Source organism: Corylus avellana, chromosome 2, assembly GCF_965113065.1.
Source record: "Corylus avellana chromosome 2, dhCorAvel1.hap1.2, whole genome shotgun sequence".
Taxonomy (NCBI): Eukaryota; Viridiplantae; Streptophyta; class Magnoliopsida; order Fagales; family Betulaceae; genus Corylus; species Corylus avellana.
The window spans coordinates 15,318,150-15,342,276 of record NC_142491.1 but is presented as its reverse complement, the minus strand read 5'-3'; the positions used below and the strand labels follow the sequence as shown (position 1 = coordinate 15,342,276).

The 24,127-nt window shown below is 35.1% G+C and overlaps 2 protein-coding genes and 3 pseudogenes across 3 annotated transcripts; 1 reads left to right on the top strand and 4 right to left on the bottom strand.

The window, feature by feature from the left end:
* Nucleotides 1-4,474: 4,474 nt before the first annotated feature.
* TBL36 (TRICHOME BIREFRINGENCE-LIKE 36) lies at nucleotides 4,475-7,377 on the top strand. The gene is made up of 5 exons (XM_059575358.2): nucleotides 4,475-4,815; nucleotides 5,471-5,642; nucleotides 5,738-5,919; nucleotides 6,651-6,809; nucleotides 6,915-7,377. Exons 1-5 carry the CDS (start codon nucleotides 4,520-4,522, stop codon nucleotides 7,216-7,218), a joined length of 1,113 nt encoding a protein of 370 aa, XP_059431341.2. The 5' UTR covers nucleotides 4,475-4,519; the 3' UTR covers nucleotides 7,219-7,377.
* A 3,962-nt stretch (nucleotides 7,378-11,339) lies between these two features.
* LOC132167893 (germin-like protein subfamily 3 member 2 pseudogene) lies at nucleotides 11,340-11,981 on the bottom strand (annotated as a pseudogene).
* A 4,472-nt stretch (nucleotides 11,982-16,453) lies between these two features.
* LOC132167206 ((+)-cis,trans-nepetalactol synthase NEPS1) lies at nucleotides 16,454-17,606 on the bottom strand. Its single transcript, XM_059578115.2, has one exon. The coding sequence runs from the start codon at nucleotides 17,298-17,300 to the stop codon at nucleotides 16,515-16,517; it is 786 nt and encodes a 261-aa protein (XP_059434098.2). The 5' UTR covers nucleotides 17,301-17,606; the 3' UTR covers nucleotides 16,454-16,514.
* A 1,269-nt stretch (nucleotides 17,607-18,875) lies between these two features.
* Nucleotides 18,876-19,517, bottom strand: LOC132167712 (germin-like protein subfamily 3 member 2 pseudogene; annotated as a pseudogene).
* Nucleotides 19,518-21,409: 1,892 nt separating this feature from the next.
* LOC132167309 ((+)-cis,trans-nepetalactol synthase NEPS1 pseudogene) lies at nucleotides 21,410-22,823 on the bottom strand (annotated as a pseudogene). The gene is made up of 2 exons (XR_015911452.1): nucleotides 22,443-22,823; nucleotides 21,410-22,352 (listed from the first exon to the last, which is right to left on the bottom strand). The product of XR_015911452.1 is annotated as a (+)-cis,trans-nepetalactol synthase NEPS1 pseudogene (transcript).
* Nucleotides 22,824-24,127: the final 1,304 nt, after the last annotated feature.

The following is a 24,127-nucleotide window of genomic DNA, read 5'->3' as shown; positions in this document are numbered from 1 at the left end:
TTTGAAAACAGAGGCTACTGTCTGAACATTAGGACAAAATGGCATGCGTCCCTTAAAACACTTCTGGGCGAACGTTCAGGCGTTCGGGCTCGACGCCAAGTGTTCGGCTATAGAGTTTCAGGTAGAACCCCATTTGGTCCAACGATCTCCTAAGCAGTCCTAAACTGGTTCTAAGGCTACAAAAATGATTTCTAACAAATTCTAGCCCAAAACAACATCACCATGCAACAAGAAGTACATTAGACGATCAGTAAACACTAAATCATGATAAATCAGGGTAAAAACCTAAGATGAACATTGTCTAACTAAACCATAGCATAAAATCTAAGCAAAGTAACAACTAAATAAAACAAGAAGTAAGACAAGGAAGTTACCTCTCTTTGAGTAAAGCCTTCCAGAACAGCTCTCATCCTCTCACAATCCTCACCAAACATTCAAGCAGGGTTTCTCTAGGGCTCAGAGGGCAGAATGGGTTGGTGAAAGGCATGGGAGGGGGTATTTAGAGGGTGGGAAAAGCTGTGAGCTATGCATGAGTAGATCTACAATGTAGGGAGCGTTCGGTTCTATTGTGCTGAACGTTCGTGTACAGTTTACCTAGTGATTTTAGGGTTGTAGTCGTACACTCGAACATTAACTAGTGGTCAACAAAAAGTCAACGAACGTTCAAGCTGTTCCCCACACGAACATTTGTGTACTATTGCAGGCAAAAGTTCTGGTGGTCCCCACTGCAGAACGTTCTGTTAGAAGGTCCAAAATTCTCATAATAGAATTCCAATTAATCCTCAAACCAAGCTATCTTAGCCTAGTTGATTGTTTGGGTCACTACAGATCCACCCCTTGAGCCACCCTCGACTGGTTTTCGGGGGTGGCTCATCAATCTCGGAACTGGCCGATCCACCCTCTTGGCCACCCCTGTGTGGTTTTTCAGGGGTGGCTCAGCCACCCTCACCTCTTTTGAGGGTGGCCGAACCACCCTCAAAATTGCTGCTATGAGTGGCTTAGCCACCCCATTAGTTTTGGGGTGGCCCAACCACCCCTATGAGTGGTTCAAAACTACCCCAATTTTTTTTTCTTTTTTAATTATATTTATATTCTTTATACCACCCAAACATTATCTCACTTCTTTTTTTTCTCCTTGATATTTAGAATTTTGTAAAAAGTTGAGAAAAATATAATGGCGGAGCCACTTGAGGCTTTGGGGGTGCCATGAGCTTTTTTTAAAAAAAAAAAAAAAATTTGTTGTTTTCCTACCCAAGCTCCACACGGCACTCCCAACAAAATAAATAAATAAATAAATAATTTCTCTTCTACTTACGCAAGTTACCACTCGACACCCTTAAAAAAATTTTAGTGGCACCCCCAATATCAACTATCTAGCTCCACCACTGGAAAAATACAAAAAAAAAATCACATACCCAAACGGGCCATAATTAGAACCCTCTTTTGGTAAGGCTCGGTAAACTTCACCTGCACTTATCAAATGGAGAATTGGGCCCATTCCAAAACTATTTTCCAATTTTTTAAAATATTTGATCTTTTATAGACAAGCAAGGTTTTACTAGGGGTGATCATGCGGTTGCGATTAGCGGTTAACGGCTAAAACTGCTAACAACAACCACTTAAGTAGTTAGTACATTTTACTAACCACTTCGGCTAACCACATCCAGCTAACCACTTTGTTTACTAACCGCTTTTTCGGGCTTGGTTTGGGCTTTCTTTTTTGGTCGAATTTGAGAATTAGACTTTTTTTGGGCTCACTTTAAATGTTTTTTTTTTCACTCTTTTTTTTCAGGGTTTTTTTTTTTGGTTTTTTGCCTTTGGTCCAATTTTTTGTTTTAGGCTTATTTTGCCCTTTTCGGCCTTTTATGTGCCTTTTTGGCATCAAAATATGCACTATTTAACAAGCATATAGGTTGCAATACACCACATTGGGTTTGCTCCAAAATGAGCCCGTATAAAAAAAAATAAATAAATAAATAAAATGTAAAGGGTACCTAAAAAAACCCAAATACTCTATCAACAAAAAAAAAAAAAAAAACATAATTATATGAAAATCATCACTCATCAGGATGAGATAAATATATAGAAGTGCAAAACGACATAGTTTTGCACTTCTAAATTATATATAATTATATATAATAAAAATATAATATTATATATATTATATTAAAAAAGCGGTTAGCGATTAACAGTTACAAAGCGGTTAATAAAAACCGCATCAACACCCCTAGGTTTTACCATTGCCAAAGAAAAAAATATATATATTTACCATTTCCGTTGCGTTATCATTCATTAGAATAAATTTCCACTATCATAAACCTCGGTTAGGTAAAACTTTTTGACCTAAAAGAGCGAAAGATAGAATAATTCATGGTGGGTCTTCCGTTAGAACATCTCCCTTTAATCTTTTGATCCATTGAAAGAAGAAACACAAATCATTTCATGGCATACAAGGCCGTAACTCTCGGGCTCAAAAGCTTCTTTTGTTATCATTGCTTCTATCTTATCCACCTAACTAACCAACCTCTTTCTCTCTTTTTTTCTTTCTCTTTCAAATCAACTAGACACATTAATAAAGAAAAGATAAAATTACTTATTTAGCCAACTTAGTTTTTGCAGTTGGATACAATTACTGTGGCTAATTTGTCAATTATACACTATTCAATATTATTTATTATAAAAGTGTAGTAAATCAAACATTTTCCAGCTATATGAAATATTGGAGTAATTCTAGGTGGCCTACTTGTGTTCTTCTTGTACCCTACTAAGAATGATGTGACTATTAAAATCACCATTAGGCTTGTGATTGATAATTATTGAATTTTAATTAAAGAGTGATTTTAATAGCCACATCATTCTTAGTAGGACATAAGTAAGACACAAGTAGGCCTTCTAAAATTACTCGAAATGTTGGTTTCATTATAAAAAGTCTAAAAACCATATCCTTTCAAAGCAAACAATTTATTAAAGAGTAATGCTATTTAGTAGACTATTATACGACTGTCATTCAATTTAATGAAGTGGTAATGAAAATTAGCCATTGAATCATCATGTAAAAAATAAAATATAATTAATACTAATTTTTACTGTTACGTTATCCCAATTGTATGAGAATCATATAGAATTACTCTTCGTCGAAAGGATAATATATCACATGATTATATTATCTCAATTTAGGAGACTATTATATGACTATCATACAACCAAGATGATGTGACAGTGAAAATCTGCTTTTGATTTTTCTTTTTACAAAACCCTTATTGATTCAAAAACTAATTGTTCACTGTAAAATCATCTCAGATATATAGAAGTACGTCGTATAGTAGTTTATTAAATAAGGTTACTCTAATATACTTTACACTAATTAATATTGTCAAAAAATCAACATGAGTTGGTTTGTTGGCTGAATTTACTGAACATGCTAAAGAAAAACACAACAATATTGTAATGATGAATGATGTATCTAATTACTTTTTTTTTCTAATTAAAAAGAACACAGAGGGGCAACCAACTGTAGCTAATCTATTTGGGTGTGATCATAGTAGTATTTGCCCGCTAAAACTACTTTGAATGGGCATAAACAGCAAGAACTGCTTGTGTGAGTGATTCTCCATTGTGGAGAGTCGAACCTACACCCTAACACATACCCATTCTCACGAAAATTTTCTTGAGACTACTAAACCACAGACACTGGTGGTTGTACCTAATTACTTTGAATCATCACATTAATTGACAAACCTCACCATGAATAATATAAAGAAGTGGGAAATCAAGCTCATTTATGAATTTTGATCAAACCACATGTACTAATAAAAATTCATGTTCTAGACTTTAGAAGATTTCTACCTCCGACGTATTACAACTTTTATTATAAAATTCTTTACAAATTAATATAACAATTCATAATTAGTGAAATAATTATTGTGGCTAATTGGTCAATTATATACTCGTAATTATTTTACCAATTACATGTCCGTTTGTATAAAATTTTACAGTAAAAGTTATAGTACTTCAAATATTTTCCAACTATTTGTATATTGGTTTTACTCTAAAAAGTTCAAAAACCATATTCTTTCAACACAAAAAATTCATCAAAATGATAATAATAAATTGAGAAATATTATTTAGCAAAGTCTTTATACTCCTATTATACAACCAAATGGCGTGGCGGTTTCTTTTTACAAAGCCTTTACTAGCACGTCATTCAGTTGTATAGTAGTCGTATAGCACTCTGCAAAGTAATATTAATATATAGATTTTACACCAATATTGTCAAACATCAACACTAAAGTTACTGAAAAAATGTTGGCATGTAATTTTTATAACCATATATTTTTCGTTCCAATGATGAAAAGAAATCATAGACATCAATGAGTAGAAACAATGGCAATGAGTAAAGAACATGACATATGGCCCACTCCCACCGTAAGTCATGCCTTAATTGAGCCCTTCTAGTCAACATATAATGCCTTTAATTTCCTCACTTGAAGCTTTGAAGCTTCTCCCACTGCCGGCTTTAATGGCTGCCTCTTTTATCTTCTTCCTCACCATCTTACTATGCTTCTTGCATGGCGGATCATCGTCCGAGCCATGGCTGAATGAGGAAGATGACGAAGTGATCGTGGTGGAAAGCCGCCATGATTCACGAACAAGATGTGACTTTTCCGTTGGCAAATGGGTTTATGATCAAACTTATCCTCTCTACGACTCAAACTGCCCATATCTTAGCACAGCCGTAACTTGCCAGAAAAATGGACGGCCCGATTCTGATTACGAGAAGTGGAAGTGGAAGCCTCAAGGTTGTTCTATTCCAAGGTAAATGCAAAATAATATCGTGTTTCTTCTCCATGGCATGCATTTTCTCTATACTTTTTCCACTACAATTTGCAATTTCTTTTGGAATTAATGTTGCTTAGTTGAAACTTACAATTTTTTTTATTTTTTTTTTGTCTAATTAAGTAGCTAGGACGTTGGCCGGTACAGATTAGCAAAGGCGGCTATTCATCAGTCTTTAGAACAAGTTTGGACCGAGGATTTTCCTATTTTTATTAACAATATTGTACTTGTTAATCAAGATATTTGTACTTGATGTTTTAATGAAATTTATCAAGATTTCTTTTTTCTTTTTTTTCTTTTTTCAAAGGATAGTTATGTTTTGTTAGAAAATTAATTAAATTATTAAATGAACTATTATCTATATTCTTAAGCTTTTAAGACAATTGCTGGTTTAACATTGTATTGGAACAAAAGTCTTGAGTTCTAGCTTTGTTTCCGTTATTCACGTCTCATTTTAATTAAATATTCCACGAGTTGGGCATCACTTATTAATGAAGAGTTTGAGTTCACACGTTAGGTGAAAAGTGTTAGAATATTAATTAAAATTGATTGAATGATTAAATTAGCAATTTCTTATAAACTCAAAACTTTTGAGATAAGTGATAATTATCGTGCTTCTGCCTCCGTTGTACAGGTTTGATGCGTTGGGTTTTCTTGGAAGGATGAGAAGGAAAAGAATAATGCTTGTAGGCGATTCTATAATGAGGAATCAATGGGAGTCTCTTGTCTGCTTAGTGCAAGGAGTTATTCCAACAGCTCGAAAGAGGGTGACCTATAATGGTGTTTCCATGGCCTTCCATGCTATGGTAATTTAATTAATTAAAATATATTTTACTTAATTTTTTTTAGTAGAAGCCTCAAATTAATTAATTTAAATAGTTAATTGTGCATGTACATGCAGGATTTCGGGACATCAATAGAGTTTTCTTGGGCACCACTTCTTGTGGAGTTGAAGAAAGGAGATGACAACAAGAGAATCCTGCATTTGGATCAGATCGAAGAGAATGCAAAGTATTGGAGAGGCGTTGACATCCTTGTGTTTGATTCTGCCCACTGGTGGACTCATTCTGATCAATGGAGTTCGTAAGTCTTTTTTTTGCATTAATTATATTCTTTCCTTTTCTCTATCTCTTCATTTAATTCTTTTCCGGTCCGGCAATCCAAAATTTGTTTAGTAGGCTACAAGTTGAAATGAATTAAGATTCACAGTAATTAGTTGTCTAAATTGCTGACAGCCTCATGTGGAACTAATCAGTTGTTCGGATACGTGGCCAGACAGTTCTAAATTTATTTGAGCAGCTAAGTTTTACGTGAGTCTCTCACAATAGTTGCCCAAATTTTAGGTTGTCCGATCACTAGGGCAACTAGATCCTGTATGAACTCTCTCAATTACCTAACAATTTCGCTAGCTAATTGCTGTGAATCTCAATCAAGAGGAAATATTGAAAGAAAATATTTTTTGCATTTTCTATATTTCACTTTGTAGCATATATAAAAAGTTTAATACTTTTGTCGACTATATGGTTCCTAAATGGATAGGCGAATATGTTTAACAAAATTAATTTTTCTTTTTCTTTCCTTTTGTTTTTCTGAGCCTCATTAATTAATCATATAAATTATTAAGAATGTGGCTTAGCTCCTTTTATGAGAGGCCTTCTGAATATTGATTAAATTCAACTGTATTTCATCTTTGCAATAGTAATTGTCTAGCACTTCATAATTTTTAATTTTATATATATATTCATTTATTATTTAATTTTTGTAGCCATAAGAATTCATGATTAATTCTAACTCAGGGCTGTAAATAATTTTAGGTGGGACTATCTAATGGAGGGAAATAGTGTATATAAAAGCATGAATCCAATGGTTGCATACGAGAAAGGACTCACAACATGGGCTAAATGGGTTGATTTAAATGTAGACCCTCGCAAAACCCAAGTCATTTTCCGCAGCATGTCACCTCGACATAACAGGTACAATTTCTAATCTTTTTTTTTTTTTTTTTATCTTTTTTCTAGAATTATATCCTTTAAATTAGATATTAATTAATTTTTTTATTATTATTATTTTTTTGGCAGAGAAAATGGATGGAAATGCTATAACCAACACCAGCCTCTGGCTTTCTTTAGCCACCAACATGTTCCAGAACAATTGCTTGTGTTGCAAGGGGTGTTGAGAAGGATGAGATTTCCAGTGTATCTGCAAGATATTACCACCATGACTGCTCTTCGAAGAGATGGGCATCCTTCTGTGTACAGAAGGGCAATGGACCAAAAAGAGAAGCAGCATCCAAAGGACTTTTCCTCTGACTGCAGCCATTGGTGCCTGCCTGGGGTCCCTGATCTCTGGAATGAGATGCTGAGTGCCTTGCTCAAAGAATGATATACTTTTGTGTGAGAAATTAGGTCAAGTTTTAATCATTCTACTCTATGTGATGTTGTGTGATGGTGTTGTGAGATGGATAATGCTATATTTGTCTCCATTAATGTGACTCTAACTCCCATATTAAAATACCATAAGTTAATCTATAGCCAATCTATAAGAGCGTTTGGGATTATGTTTGAGAAATATAATTTTTAAGTAAAGAAAAAAAAAAATTTTTGCAAAAGCTTCATTTTTAAGTTTTTCCCATAAGTGTGTTTTGCTCATTTTTGTGTTTTTTAGACATTTAAAAGCGCTTTCAATTTTTTTACCAAACAAGTACTTTTTTCTTTAAACAAACTTTTTGAGTATTAAACGCACTTTTAAGTCTCTCAAACACACACCCAAACAGACTCTAAATATGTATACACACCCTACATGTGACCTCAACTAAAGGTTGGAACCTTATTGCCGGAGATGGAACCAGGATCTTTTATTTGAAGGGTTAAAAGTAAGAATATGGGGTTAAACTTCATTTTGATAAGAATCAAACTTAATTCAGCCTAAATTTTCATATATATTTAAGTTAAATAAAAGAAAAATTGAAAACTTAGGAGGGCCTCTTTGCTCTATGTAGTTTCGTCCTTGCTTATTGCCAACTTTTATGCACTTCTATGTAAAAAAAATAAAAAATAAAAAATAAATAAAAAGGAAAAAAGAAGGAGGTAAGAAAGAAAAAAGAAGACAGTATGAAATGTTTTTCTTAAAGGTAATTGAGGACTGAAGGAGGATATTTTGAAGCATAGGATACCTAACAGGCTAACAGGACACAAAAAGTAGTAATAGGGGAATATATATATATATATATATATATATATATATATAGAATTAGTCATGTTGTTTGTGATTACTTTTTCAATGGTTGCTATATATATAAAAGGATTCTCAGCAATTTTGCTCCTTGATTGCTAGCAATTCATATGATTTTTTATTTTTGTTTTCTTCTATAGCAAATAACGAAAAGGTTACAAAAATTAGAATACTAAAAATAGGGTGGACTCTCCGACAACAAACCAAAAAATAATAATTATAATGCGAGAAATACAAGTAAGAAGTAGAAAATTGGTTATAAAATGACCCGGTGCTCTCAATGAAGACAACTAAAAGCAGTTTAAGCACCAAAACAAAATAAGCACATAGAGACTTGACCGTCTCGAAACCCTTCAACCCTAACCAAATCCCCAAAAGAGAGTCAGACAGGGACGTAAGAATCAATATGGAGCCTATTTGCCCAAACAAATTTTGGGTTGTCCGCTCACTTATTTAGATAAATAAATCTTATAAAGATTCTCTCACTTTTATGGTCTAAATTACTAGCGATTTAAATAACAAATTACCATATCCCCAGTTCCATACATCTTAGATAGGTTTTGCTTCACCAATCATAGTGCATACGAGAATGATGGCCAGTCATTATGGCTTAGAACCTGCATGCGCATGTTCCAAATGGTCCTTTACAATTTACAACTACCGCAGGAGAAATGATTTTGAGCATAGCTTTTTGAGAGCCATGACTCACTCTAAAATCATAGTGTCTCAAGGTGTGATTAGTTAGTACTGTAGCTTTTCCTTTATTTTCTTTCCAACCAGGGACAAAAATTTCTGATCATCGATGTTCTGGAGACCATGTATAAGTTATAATTATGTTTTTAGTGTCATAGACATATACATGAAGATCCTCTCCAATTCAAATGAACGAGAGAGCAGGGACGGACTCACGTATAAGGTTGGCAGGACGAGTGTTCTCCCAAAATTTTTTAAAACTCTTTCAAAAATATTATTAAGTCCTTTATTACCCCCTCATAGTTCACTTTTTGTCTCTCTAAATTACTTTTTCGCCCCCTCAAAGGAAATGAATGTTGCATTTACATGTACAAAAAAAGTAAAAAAAAAAAAAAAAAAAGGGAGTAACTTCACTTTGACCCCCTGAATTTTTACCCATTTTGACAAATCCTCTCTGAACTTTCAAAACTCTCACTTTGGACCCTAAACTTTCAATTTCTATTACTTTGGACGCCTCTGTTAGTTTTCAACGTCAACTGCAACGGAATGAATTTTTATGCCCATTATACCCTCACCCAAAAATTACACTATTTTGGGCCTCAAAACTACAGCACTCCAGCCCAAAACGACACCATTTTTGGCATTAAAATTATCTTTAAAAAAAATGGCAAAATATTTTTTTAAAAAAAAAAATTAATTGTTTTTTTTTAAAATAAAATAAAATAAAAATCTGGGTGGCTCCAACCACCCTCTTGGCCAAAAATGTTGTGGTCCGACCACCGCACTTTTGGCCAAGGGGTGGCTGGAGCCACCCCCATGGCCAAGGGGGTGGTCCGGCCACCCCCAAAAGGCCAAAACAAAAACAAAATACGGAATGGGCTTTTGGGCTTTTGGGGGTGGCCAAACCACCCCCAAGGGCATGGGGGTGGCTTCGGCCACCCCCTACGGCCGGTATGGGGGTGGCCAAAACCATCCCAGGCCCTTGGAGGTGGTCCGGCCACCCCCAAAAGCCCAAAACCCATTCCGTTCGTTATTTTTTTTTCTTATTCTTCTTTCCTTTTTTGGCCTTTTAGGAGTGGCTTGGCCATGGGGGTTGTTGAACCACCCCTAGACAGGCCATGGGGTTGGCTCCAACCACCCTGATTTTTTTTTATATATATATTTTGCCTTTTTAAAAAAAAAAAAAAAAAAAAAAGAATAGATGCCCAAAATGGTGTCGTTTTGAGTTGGGGGTGGGTGCTGTAGTTTTGGGTGTTTTTGAAATTTCAAGTGGACTAGGTGAGGGTATAATGGGTATAAAAATATAAATCGTTTGAGTTTAATGTTGAAAACTAACAGAGGGGTCCTAAGTGAGAGCAAATCAAAATTCAAAGGTCTAAAATAAGAGTTTTAAAAGTTTAAAAAGTTTAAAAAAATTTGTCAAAATAAGTAAAAGTTTAGTAGTTCAACGTAAAGTTTTCGAAAATAAAAATATATTGAAAACTCAAATATGAAAAGTAACTGCACATTTTTCACACTGCACAAGCTGCACGTCTTGTAAGAAATGTGTAACTTAAAGGCTATGGCTAGTCAAAGAGGAAAAGCTTATTTTTTATACCGTACAAGTTTTATACTTAAAAACAAAAAATAAAATAAAAAACCTTCTATTTCTTCTCTCTCCTATTCCGTATGAACCAAATTTCTTTCCCGGGCAAACCTAGCACAAGATTGAGGGTTTAAGTCCCCCAAAAATTTAAACATCTATCTAAAAAAATTTTCTTAGGATGTAGACCCTTAAAAATTAGTTTCCTTCTCCTTAATTTTTTTTTATTTTTTTATTTTCGTTCCCCCTCTCTCAAACTTCTGATTCCGTCCCTGCTAAAGCGTATCCCGTTAGTTATATTAGAATAATATTTTTGTCTTTTCACTTTTTAAGAGGACAAAAATATCCCTTCAATATAACTAATTGGATAAATGAACTGGAGAAAATCCTAATTCCATATACATGCGTTGAATTCTGAGGTGAAACCAAAATTGATGAGGGGGAGGGGAGCCTGGGGAATCATTTTGAAATTAAGTATTGTTGACTTAGACAAACGAGTTTGTTTCAACGTAAAATGTTTTTTCTAGTTGGAAAGTAGTTTCATCTAAATTAGTTTTCAAAAAATTAATTTTAATTAAAAAAGGTTTAGGGCATTTGACTCGTATAGAAAATCAACAATGATGGGCAACAACTAGCGAATTTCGGGCCCGGTAGGCTTCTGGCAAACTCTAGCAGCATATTCTGACGAAATCCGGTAGCTGGCAGCATTCAATGGTGAATTCTGGCGACCTCTGAATATGGGTGACGGAAAATGCACTATGAAAAAAGACATGTGCAAGAATGAGAAATTCAAAATCTAAAAAAATAAATAAATGAAAAACCATTTTATGCAGCTCAGAGGTTTTTTTGATCAACCCAAGTTTTATTGGAATTTTATTTTCATGAGTCATCAATAGATGCCTTTATTACTTTTAAGCATAACTTTATGCAATCTAACTTAAATAGCCTATAAAACACGGTGCACTTTTGAAGTGTTTATCAAACACTTGGGACACGATCAGAGGGGAATTTGAAATCTCTTCCTCAACTTAGCGATCTCGTTAGCATCCAATCCAAAAGCCTTCTCCAAAAGCGCTTCTTCGATTCCAGATCCAAAAATTGCAGCTGGGATTCTCTGCGATCCCGGGTTTTGGCTGTTGAAACTCCCCACAAAACTCGCCGGTGTATTTCCAACATTCATTTGGAAGTGTGCAAGACCTCTTGGGAAAACTATAACCTCTCCTTTCTCCATCACTTTTGCATAAACCTTGTTATTCGTATCGACAAATCCCGCATAAATCCTTCCCTCCATCACAAATAAAGTCTCGGTCGCTCTCGGATGGCAATGCGGCACGTTGACGCCGCCAACAGCCAAGTCTGCTCGCACAAATGACATGCCAAGCGTGTTTAAACCTGGAAAGACATTTGAGTTCACCAGCATAATTGAAATGCCTGTTCGGTTGTAGTTTCCGGGAAATTTTATGCCCTTGAAAGTGAAATCTTCCACCGTGACAGTTGATGGGTTCTTGCATGACGGGTTTCCGCTTGCAGAGTCTTTCAAGGCTATGCAGAAGTCTTGGACTGGATCTGGGTCAGAAGCATAGGCGACATGGCTGTGGAACAGAGTAACAACTAACAAAAGTTTCAGTTTCTGCGACATTTTTACAAACAGGTGAGATGATCGAGGTACTGAAGAATTGGATGCAGGGAACTTGAGTGGATTTAGGGAGAATTGCAATAGCTTTATACAGCAAACGAATTAGTGTCGAGTAAATTGATGCCTCAACAACTGACAAAGGAAAACTTAAAAGGTTATGATTACCGCTACGCCTTCAAATTTTATGACTACCGCTACGCCTTCAAATTTTAAGAAGCGACATTGAGGTCATACTATCACCGCAAAGTAATGCTAGGTACTATCTTTTTATTCTCCTAAAATTCTCCTAAAGTTGATATACCTTTCAAAATCACTATTGAATCAAAATTCAAGTATAATTTATATAAAATTTAATGGTAATTTTAAAAGCCACATCAGCTTTATGATGATTTTATAAGGATAAAAAGATGGTACCTAGCATTGCTCTTCAAGCATATTAAATATTTTTCTTCTCAAAATATCTTTAGAGTTACTAGAATTAACCGTTTGAACAAAACTAAAAAATGTCTAATTTAACACGCAAGGATAGACTTGATAGTAGCAGAACTATAATAAGTGGGGTAAAACAAAAAGGAAAAAGTGGGAGTGATAAATTAATTTTGAGGGTTCATCTCATAACAAATTTGGAGGCTTTTTTAAGATTTTGGGGTACTAGGGATCCCCTAACCCAAAGGGTGATTCTGACCCTAAAGGCTATAATGTTAATTTTTAAAGTTTAGAAATATAATAAAAATATAGTAGTAATTCAAATGAATTATATTTGTCCCCTTTTTAAGTTTATCTTGCTATAATTAAAGGAAGTGATTTCTTCGTGGCCTAAAGAGAGAGGATTGATTAACCTAAAAGATAGCATCTACTTTGCTTTTGTTTTTTGGAACTATTAACCTCCACTTCATAAAGTGTGATTTAAAGCTATTAAACTACCCATTAAAGACGCTTTGAAAATTTCTAGTAGGAGAATTGGATAAAGTGAGTTTGAGTTGTGTTCATGGCTTCATGCCTTCAATTTATTGCTCAGCGTGTATATCCAAAGACATAGAATGCTCACAAATCCATCACTCAAACACCTTCTTCTTTTTTTTTTCAAGAGAAAAAGGAAAAAATTAGTTATGTGATTTACCTTATTTACAATTAGGTTCATGTGATATTAAAATGAACTTAGAGATTCTTCAGGTTTCCCAAAAAAAAAAAAAAAAATTACTCCTACAGTAAATTTCGTCTACTAATTTAACAGTTTTTGTTAGTGTGACAATTACTTAATAGAACGCATGTCACAATTTTATTGGTTCTAACATTTTGCGTTATCAAAATCAGTGGACGGAATTTGGTCGTAAGAACTAAATTGTATTTTTAACATACCTCAGGAACTTTCAAGTTCATTGTGATACCACACGGAGGTAATTGCAAATCAAGTAAATCATAAAAACTGATTAGTGTGACAATTACTTAATAGAACGCATGTCACAATTTTATTGGTTCTAACATTTTGCGTTATCAAAATCAGTGGACGGAATTTGGTCGTAAGAACTAAATTGTATTTTTAACATACCTCAGGAACTTTCAAGTTCATTGTGATACCACACGGAGGTAATTGCAAATCAAGTAAATCATAAAAACTGATTTTACATGTTGTTTCTTTTTATTATTATTATTATTGCTTTCCTATTCAAATATATTATACAATAGCTTTCCTTATTTTTTCTAATTTCATTAAAATATTATTTATTTAGAAAATACAAATTCTCTACCTACCTTTACCTTTTTTACATATTCCTAACACCATTCGCAGTAGCTTCCTTGTCATTTTCCCTACATTTAAGGATTCAAACTATTTTTTACTTCCTCATGTCAAAATACACCCCAATAGATTTTCTTAATCATTTCATATGTCATTAAAATATTTATTTTTTGGGTAAAGTCCACATACTCCCCTCAAATTACCATCCAATTGACAATGTCCCCCCCAAACTTTCGATTGTGACAATGTCCCCTCCAAACTACCAAAACATTGTCAATGTCCCCCCCAAGACTAGCAATAAGACAAAAATGCCCCTATAGATTTCTCAATAAAACAAAAATACCCCTATAAATTCAAAAAAAAATTGATTTTTTTTAAAAAGGAAAAATTTTAATTTAAAAATAATATTTAAAAAAAAAAAACAGTTTTTTTTAAAAAAAAAAATTTAATTTTTTTTTTAAACGGAAATTTTTATTTTTTAAAAAAAAACCTATTTTTTATTTAGTTTTAAAAAACAAAAAATTTCATTTTATTAAACGAAAATTTTATTTTTTTTTAAATGAAAATTTTTATTTAAATAAAATTATAAAACTAAAATAAAATAAAAAAATAAAAAATAAAAAATAAAAACTAAAATTTTCAATTTTTATAAAAAAATTGGCCAACGTTTGGATTTTTTTTTTTTTTTTTTTGTTAGTTTTAGGTTTTTCCTAGAAGTTTTAGTTTTTTTTTTTTTTTTTTTAATTTTACTGAGGGTAATTTCGTCAATGGGGGGAATATTGACAATTTTTGGTAGTTTGGGGGGGACATTGTCACAATTGAAAGTTTGGGGGGGACATTGTCAATTGAGTGGTAGTTTGAGGGGGTTATGTGGACTTTCCCCTACATTTAAGGATTCAAACTATTTTTTACTTCCTCATGTCAAAATACACCCCAATAGATTTTCTTAATCATTTCATATGTCATTAAAATATTTATTTTTTTAATTATATTATATATATGAGAGGAGAGAGATGAGAGACAATTGTGAGACATGAAAAGAGAGAGAATCATTTTTTTTTTTTTTAATAATCATAAGGATTGCAATAGTAGAACCCAAAACATTGGGTTCCACTGTAGCAATCTTAATGTTTAGAGTTCATTTAGAGAGTCTGTTGTGGGATGTTTTTGTAATTTTTTAGACATACTCTCTAAACTTAGGGAACAAATTCTCTATAAGGGAGTCTGCTGATAATACTCAAAGTTTTCAATATAAGGCAAAAAGACAAGAGATGAGAGAGATGAGGAAAATATTGTGTTAAAATAAAGACAAAGAGAACTTCTTCTTTTTTTACCACTCGGCTGTGGTAAAATATTGTGTTAGGCTTCGTTTGGCAACAGGGTTGTCCTAGACCCTGTTCACCTTTTGACTAGTTGACCATCCAATTTTGAACTTTTAACATCAATATTTCAGCTTCTTTGACCATATTGCCCTTATTTTTCTCTGGATACTTTTTGTGTTTTTTTCCCTGTTTGGTTGTCTAGAAAATAGAGGAAGGGAAATGTTTGGAAATTGGGATTTTGGATCCTTTATAGCTGATTTTACGGTTATTTCTGCTGTGTGTAGGATTTTAAAGTAGTTTCATTCATTTTTCACTGATTCTCTAGGCAAATAGTTAGGGTTTTATATTTTGGGCGTCCCCCCTGCGCTAGCTTCATGTCCATCAAACTAATCGGGGAGTACAAAAAAGAAGAAAATGTTGGCCCAGGTAAAACTTATCGAGAAACAAAAATCAAGAAAAACCCAAAGATCCCAGGCACAAAAATGGAATTACCCATAATCGCAGAACAACAACACAAAAATATCATTCAAAGAATCACAACTCCTCTGCAAAACCTCAGAAAAACTAACCCACGGCCACAACAATCAACACACAGAAAAATTTCAATGAAAAGACAAAGAATGGAAAAGAAAAGGTGCCTCGTAGTCCTGGCCTTTGAAGACATGGCAGTGAAAGAATGTGAAATTCATAGCTGTGAGCTTGGAAACCTTCTTTCAAATACCCAAGAAACAGAGTAGGCGGTGAACAAAAAAATAGAACAGAGCAAGCGGAGAGAGTGTGGAGAGGGCGAGAGGCTGTGAGAGCAGAGAGTGAGAATGTGAAATTCACGGCTGTGAGAAGACAGGGAGAGGAAAGAAAGTGAGGGAGATGGAGGGTAATCGAGAGGGTTGGAAAACAAAAAGAAAAAAAGTGAAGGCTAATATGGTAATTCTACTAAGAGTTATTTTATTAAATACACATATATCAAAAATCTACAGTATCTAGGCTGGCCCAACACCTTTGCCAAACACCCCAACACATTTGAGATTGGAATTTTGTAAAACAAAAAGCGTGATTTAAACCAAATCGTAAACAATTGATTCTTTAAGATTACGTTTTTAAAAAATTGCGACGTGAAAAAACACAATTTTAAAGACTAAATTATAATTTTAAAGGTTAAACTACCATTGAGTGCGTTTTTAAAATCACGCTTTTAAATCGTTATTTTTAAATTGCAAACTCAAACTCAAACAATTGATTTTTTAAGATTTGTGGACTTATGTGAGCTCCACATAAATTAATGATAAATCCCACAAATTTTATGATTAACCTATTAAATTTACAAGATAATATAAAAAATATATATATATATATATATGAACAAATTATTGATACCAATCATTTTTCAATGGAGTTCAACAAGTATACGTGTTATTATAAGGGTAGAATTGTATTCAGTACTTTTTTGAAAAATTTACAATTTGCTGCAATCAAGTACTACCCCGCGAAGCTACCATCCACCAACAGATCATGTCCAGACACAAACTCATTACAAGCAAGGAAGAGCACAGCATCCGCCACATCCTTAACGTTCAGCACAGACCCTTTCAGCCTCGCGTATGTCTCATACGCCTTCTCAATCTCCTCCACGCTCTTCCCTAGGGCGTGGATCGTCAACGGCGTCGCCAGCGCATTCGGTGACACGCAGTTCACTCTAATCCCGTGCTCCCCAAGCTGCACGCTCGCCGATCGAACCAGGCCTAGCACTGCGTGCTTCGACATGCAGTAATCGGTTCGCTTCTTCCCGCCGTGGCTAGCGGCCACACTCCCCGTGCACACGATGCTCCCCCTCACGCGCCCTTCGACCATCGCACGCGCCGCGTGTTTCACGCACAGGGCCATGCCACGCACGTTGATTGCAAACAGCCGGTCAAACTGCGAAAAGTCAAGCTCGTGGACGATCTGATCGGAGGGACTTAGAATCCCAGCGTTGCTGAACATGATGTCGAGCTGGCCGTGTTTCTGGACGGTTGATTCCACCATGGATTTGACTTGGTGTTCGTCAGCAACATCACAGTGGATGTAGTTGCACTTGTCTATGCCGATGGATGTTGCTACTTGTTGACCCAGTTGGTCTTGGATATCGGCGATCACGACCATGCGTGTGCCGTGTTGGGCAAAAAGGCGCGCCGTGGCCTCGCCGATGCCGCTTGCACCGCCGGTTACTATGGCTACTTTTCCCTGAAGACCGTTGTAGCGCACTGCAGAGGCGGAGTCCGTCATTGGAAAATGGAAACCACACAATAGAGATGATGAGCAGACGACGCCTGTCACCTGCAATAATGTTTCTCTCGTTTTTCCTTCTTTTTCTAAAGCAAATAGCAGAATTAAAAAAAGAAAAAGATTCTTGGATGTGGATCCCACCTGCTGACAGATGGTACTGAGAGAGCAAAGACTTGGCGTTATAATTGAGAAAAAGTAGTGACAAAACTGTGTGCAAAATCTTTTTGCTCCTTATTGATAAATTATGTCTACTTATTTAACATATTTCGTTTAATTTGTAATTTCTAATGTAGTAGAGAGAGTCTATAGTTGAGAGAATATGTTTCTTATTTTGTGTAAGGGCCTATTTATAGACTTGAAGGTTGAAATAGATTTGAACTAGTTCTTTTTATTTGAGTTGATTTGAGAGTCCAGATTCCAAATATAATTCAATAACTATCATGTGGAGATAGAGCTAAATAGCTATCCTCTATAGATAATTTTAAATAATTATCGTGTAAAGATAAGTTGGGATTCTTGAGAGCTTGAGTTGGAATTGAGCTCATATTCTCCTGTAGACTTTGAATAGGGTTTTTTTACTCTAATATTGTACCAATTGGAATATCTTCTATTAATTAAATAGAGCTTGCTTATTTAATTAATATTTTCATGGGCCTATCCTTAGCCATTGGGCCCAAAATTTGGTGAGCACGTGGTGTAAATTTATTCCCAACCGAATACATGTTACAATTTTATTAGTTGTAACGTTTCACGCTATCAAAATCTGTTAAATCAATTAACGGAATTTAGTTGTATGGACTAAATTGTATTTTTAGTATACCTCAGAGACCACTCAATTCTTTTTAATACCGCATGGAACTAATTGCAAATTACTGAACTGAATCATATCTTAATTTCATGCCTAAACTAAATATATTATGTTTTTCAAGATTTTTACAAAACTGTTGTGAGTGCTCTAAATCCAAAAAAAAAAACTCCCAACTGCTACAAATGGACAAATTTTAGCATTATTATGGTTTGGTTCATAAGGACAAGGCCATTCACACGAGTTCATGTGCAGATGCGATAGATTAATTGTAACAATTTTAATTGGGTGTGATTATAATAGTATTTGCCTGCTGGGAGCTACACAGGAAGAGTCTCTCTCAAGTCCGACTGAGATATAGCATGACTCAGCCCTATCAAATAATCAGTAAGACTCATGGAGACTAATACTAATAAGATTAAGGATTCTCATTTTGAGAATTGAAGTCTCACCTTAATACATGCCTAATTACTTTGGAGATTTTCTTGACACCACTTAACCACCACTAATGATAACTGGTGGACACTGAACCATCACCACTGAACCATCACCAAGAATGAGAAATTCAAAATCTAAAAAAAATAAATGAAAAACCATTTTATGCAGCTCAGAGGTTTTTTTGATCAACCCAAGTTTTATTGGAATTTTATTTTCATGAGTCATCAATAGATGCCTTTATTACTTTTAAGCATAACTTTATGCAATCTAACTTAAATAGCCTATAAAACACGGTGCACTTTTGAAGTGTTTATCAAACACTTGGGACACGATCAGAGGGGAATTTGAAATCTCTTCCTCAACTTAGCGATCTCGTTAGCATCCAATCCAAAAGCCTTCTCCAAAAGCGCTTCTTCGATTCCAGATCCAAAAATTGCAGCTGGGATTCTCTGCGATCCCGGGTTTTGGCTGTTGAAACTCCCCACAAAACTCGCCGGTGTATTTCCAACATTCATTTGGAAGTGTGCAAGACCTCTTGGGAAAACTATAACCTCTCCTTTTTCCATCACTTTTGCATAAACCTTGTTATTCGAATCGACAAATCCCGCATAAATCCTTCCCTCCATCACAAATAAAGTCTCGGTCGCTCGCGGATGGCAATGCGGCACGTTGACGCCGCCAACAGCCAAGTCTGCTCGCACAAATGACATGCCAAGCGTGTTTAAACCTGGAAAGACATTTGAGTTCACCAGCATAATTGAAATGCCTGTTCGGTTGTAGTTTCCGGGAAATTTTATGCCCTTGAAAGTGAAATCTTCCACCGTGACAGTTGATGGGTTCTTGCATGACGGGTTTCCGCTTGCAGAGTCTTTCAATGCTATGCAGAAGTCTTGGACTGGATCTGGGTCAGAAGCATAGGCGACATGGCTGTGGAACAGAGTAACAACTAACAAAAGTTTCAGTTTTTGCGACATTTTTACAAACAGGTTAGCTGAGGTACTGAAGAATTGGATGGAGGGAACTTGATTGGATTTAGGGAGAATTGCAATAGCTTTATACAGCAAACGAATTAGTGTCGAGTAAATTGATGCCTCAACTACTGACAAGGGAAAACTTAAAGGTTATGATTACCGCTAAGCCTTCAAATTTTATGATTACCGCTACGCCTTTAAATTTTAAGAAGCGACATTGAGGTCATACTATTACTACAGCATGTTAAATATTTTTCTTCTCAAAAAATCTTTAGAGTTAGTAAAATTAACCGTTTGAACAAAACCAAAAAAATGTCTAATTTAACACGCAAGGATAGACATGATAGTAGCGGAACTATAATAAGTGAGGGGTAAAACAAAAAAGAAAAAGTGGGAGTCATAAATTAATTTTGAGGGTTCATCTCATAACAAATTTGGAGGCTTTTTTAAGATTTTTGGGTACTAGGGATCCCCTAAGCCAAAGGGTGATTCTGACCCTAAAGGCTATAATGTTGATTTTTAAAGTTTAGAAATATAATAAAAATATAGTAGTAATTCAAATGAAGTATATTTGTCCCCTTTTGAAGTTTATCTTGCTAAAATTAAAGGAAGTGATTTCTTCGTGGCCTAAAGAGAAGGGGGATTGGTTAACCTAAAAGATAGCTAGCATCTACTTTGCTTTTGTTTTTTGGAATTATTGACCTCTACTTCATAAGGCGTGATTTAAAGCCGATTAAACTACTCATTAAAGACGCTTTGAAAATTTCTAGTAGGAGAATTGGATAAAGTGAGTTTGAGTTGTGTTCATGGCTTCATGCCTTCAATTTATTGCTCAACGTGTATATCCAAAGACATAGAATGCTCACAAATCCATCACTCAAACACCTTTTTTTTTTCAAGAGAAAAAGGAAAAATTAGTTACGCGATTTACCTTATTTATAATTAGGTTCATGTGATATTAAAATGAACTTAGACATTCTTAAGGTTTGCCAAAAAAAAAAAAAAAAAGTTTACTCCTTACAGTCAAATTTCATCTACTAATTACTTAATAGAATACATATCACAATTTTATTGGTTCTAACGTTTTACGCAATCGGAATCAGTGGACGGAATTTGGTCGTAGGGACTAAATTTTATTTTTAGCATACTTCAGAAACTTTTAAGTTCATTGTAATACCACATGGAGGTAATTGCAAATCGGGTAAATCATAAGAACTGATTTTACATTTTGTTTCTTTTATTATTATTATTTTTGCTTTCCTATCCAAATATATTATATAATAGCTTCCCTTATTTTTTTCTTATGCCATTAAAATATTATTTTTTTACAAATACAAGTTCTCTACTTACCTTTACCTTTTTTACATATTCCTAACAAAGTTTTCAATAAAAGGCAAAAAGACGGGAGATGAGAGAGACTTCTTTTTTTACCACTCGGTTGTACATGTGGTGATTAATGGTACGTTTGAGATTGCGATTTTGTAAACAAAAAGTGTGATTTAAACCAAATTGTTAACAATTGATTCTTTAAGACTGCATTTTTAAAAAATTGGGACGTGAAAAAACACAATTTTAAAGACTAAATTATGATTTTAAAGGTTAAAGTGTAATTTTTCCAAACGCTTAAGTGCATTTTTAAAAATCACGTTTTTAAATACCTATTTTTTAAATTGCAAACTCAAACTCAAACAATTGATTCTTTAAGATTTGTGGATTTATGTGAGCTCTACATAAGTCAATGATAAATTCCAAATTTTATGGTTAACCTATTAAATTTACAAGATGATATAAAAGAAATATTGATACGGATCATTTTTCAATTTCAAATGTAACAATGATGTTCAACAATTATAAGTATTTTCACTTTCTTATACTCATTTATTTTTTGGCCCGGGCTTCTCTTCGGTTCATTTGGACGGAAAGTAGCCTATCCTTGTTTGTGTTATTATACGGGTAGAATTGTATTCAATACTTTTTTGAAAAATTTACAATTTGCTGCAATCAAGTGCTACCCCGCGAAGCTACCATCCACCAACAGATCATGTCCAGACACAAACTCATTACAAGCAAGGAAGAGCACAGCATCCGCCACATCCTTAACGTTCAGCACAGACCCTTTCAGCCTCGCGAATGTCTCATACACCTTCTCAATCTCCTCCACGCTCTTCCCTAGCTTGTGGGTCGTCAACGGCGTCGCCAGGGCATTCGGTGACACGCAGTTCACTCTAATCCCGTGCACCCCAAGCTGCACGCTAGCCGATCGAACCAGGCCCAGCACTGCGTGCTTCGACATGCAGTAATCGGTTCGCATCTTCCCGCCGTGGCTAGCGGCCACGCTCCCCGTGCACACGATGCTCCCCCTCACGCGCCCTTCGACCATCGCACGCGCCGCGTGTTTCACGCACAAGGCCATGCCACGCACGTTGATTGCAAACAGCCGGTCAAACTGCGAAAAGTCAAGCTCGTGGACAATTTGATCGGAGGGACTTAGAATCCCAGCGTTGCTGAACATGATGTCGAGCTGGCCGTGTTTCTGGACGGTTGATTCCACCATGGATTTGACTTGGTGTTCGTCAGCAACATCACAGTGGATGTAGTTGCACTTGTCTATGCCGATGGATGTTGCTACTTGTTGACCCAGTTGGTCTTGGATATCGGCGATCACGACCATGCGTGTGCCGTGTTGGGCAAAAAGGCGCGCCGTGGCCTCGCCGATGCCACTTGCACCGCCGGTTACTATGGCTACTTTTCCCTGAAGACCGTTGTAGCGCACTGCAGAGGAGTCGTCCGTCATTGGAAACCACGCAATAGAGATGATGAGCAGACGACGCCTGTCACCTGCAATAATGGTTCTCTCGTTATACTTTCTTTTTCTAAAGCAAAAAGCAGAATTAAAAATAGAAAAAGATACAAGGATGTGGATCCCACCTGCTTACAGATTGTACTGAGAGAACAAAAACTTGGCAAATATCTTTGTTATAATTGAGAAAAAGTTGAAGCAAAACAAGATAAATTATGGTACTTTCTTAATAGAATATGTTAAATGTACTTTTTTCGGGGCCTTCAAGATCTGTGAGCTCTAATATGTAATTTCTGATGTAATAGAGAGAGTCTATAGATGAGAGAATATGTTTATGTATATTGTGTAGGGCCTATTTATAGAGTTGAGGGTTGAAATAGATTTGCACTAGTTTTCCTTATTTGAGTTGGTTTAGAAGTCCAGATTTCAAATATAATTCAATAGCGGGAGATAGAGCTGGATAGCTATCATGTAGAGATAAGCTGGGATTCTTGTGATCTTGAGTTGGAATTGAGCTCCTATTCTCCTGTAGACTTTGAATATGGCTTCTTTACTCCACTATTGTCTCAATTGGAATATCTTCTATTAATTAAATAGAGCTTGTTTATTTAATTAATATTTTCATGGGCCTATCCTTGGCCATTAGTCCCAAAATTTGGTGGACCTGTAGTGTAAATTTATTTTCAACAGAATACATGTCACAATTTTATTAGTTGTAACATTTTACGCTATCGAAATCTGTTAAATCAATTAACGAAATTTAATTGTATGGACTAAATTGTATTTTTAGTATACCTCAAAGACCGCTCTATTCTTTTTGATACCCATGAAACTAATTGTAAATTACTAAATTGAATCATATCTTAATTTCATGCCTAAACTAAATATATTATGTTATTTAAGATTTTTACAAAACTGTTGTGAGTGCTCTAAATCCCCAAAAAAAAATTCGCAACTGCTACGATTGGACAAATTTTAGCATTATTATGCTTGGGTTCATAAGGATAAGGCCATTCACACGAGTTCATGTGCAGATGGGAGAGATTACCTGTAGCAATTTTAATTGGGTGTAACTATAATTGCATTTCCCTGCTGAGAGTTGTACAAGAAGAGCCTCCCTCAAGTCTAACTGAGATATAGCTTGACTCAGTCCTATTAAATGATCAATGAGATTTAAGGAGACTAATACTAATAAGATTAAGGATTCTCACTTTGAGAATTGAAGGCTCACCTTAATACATGTCTAATTACTTTGGAGATTTTCTTAAGACCACTGAACCATCACCACGAATGATAACTGGTGGACACTGTTTTGTCTCAACTTTTCCTCAATTATAACAGTTGTCATAATTACACTATTTTCGGATCAAGAATAGAGAGATTATTGTTTTGTCTCAAATTTTTCTGAATTATATCCATAGACAATAGACAGTGAGATGTTGCTTGATTTTGTCCAGGCGTTCTGGGCCTTTGAGGTCCATTTTATATGGCCCGTTTTTTGTGCATTCCATAATTGAGGGCCCTTGATTCTGCTCAAGCCCACGAAAACTCTGGGCCTCATGGACTTTGGTAGGCGCGGATCAATCAAGAATGAGTGAGGAGAAGCAAGAATTGATAACATGTATACCACTTCCCCTTTTCCCCCTCTCTCCCACTTTGATTTTTTTTTTTTAAAAAAAAAAAAAAAAAAAAAAACATGGATGATGTATACCACTCCAGACAATACATCACTAAAATAAATACCAATAAATGCCACGTGTATACAATTCCAGGTAAGAGAACGATAAAAATGATACCAGTAAATTTGAGAAAT

Coding starts and splice junctions, on each gene's coding strand:
- TBL36 (XM_059575358.2), top strand. CDS start 4,520: ATGGCTGCCTCTTTTATCTTCTTCCTCACCATCTTACTATGCTTCTTG. Junction 4,816..5,470: donor CAAGGTTGTTCTATTCCAAG/GTAAATGCAAAA, acceptor TCCGTTGTACAG/GTTTGATGCGTTGGGTTTTC. Junction 6,810..6,914: donor ATGTCACCTCGACATAACAG/GTACAATTTCTA, acceptor TTTTTTTGGCAG/AGAAAATGGATGGAAATGCT.
- LOC132167206 (XM_059578115.2), bottom strand. CDS start 17,300: ATGACGGACTCCGCCTCTGCAGTGCGCTACAACGGTCTTCAGGGAAAA.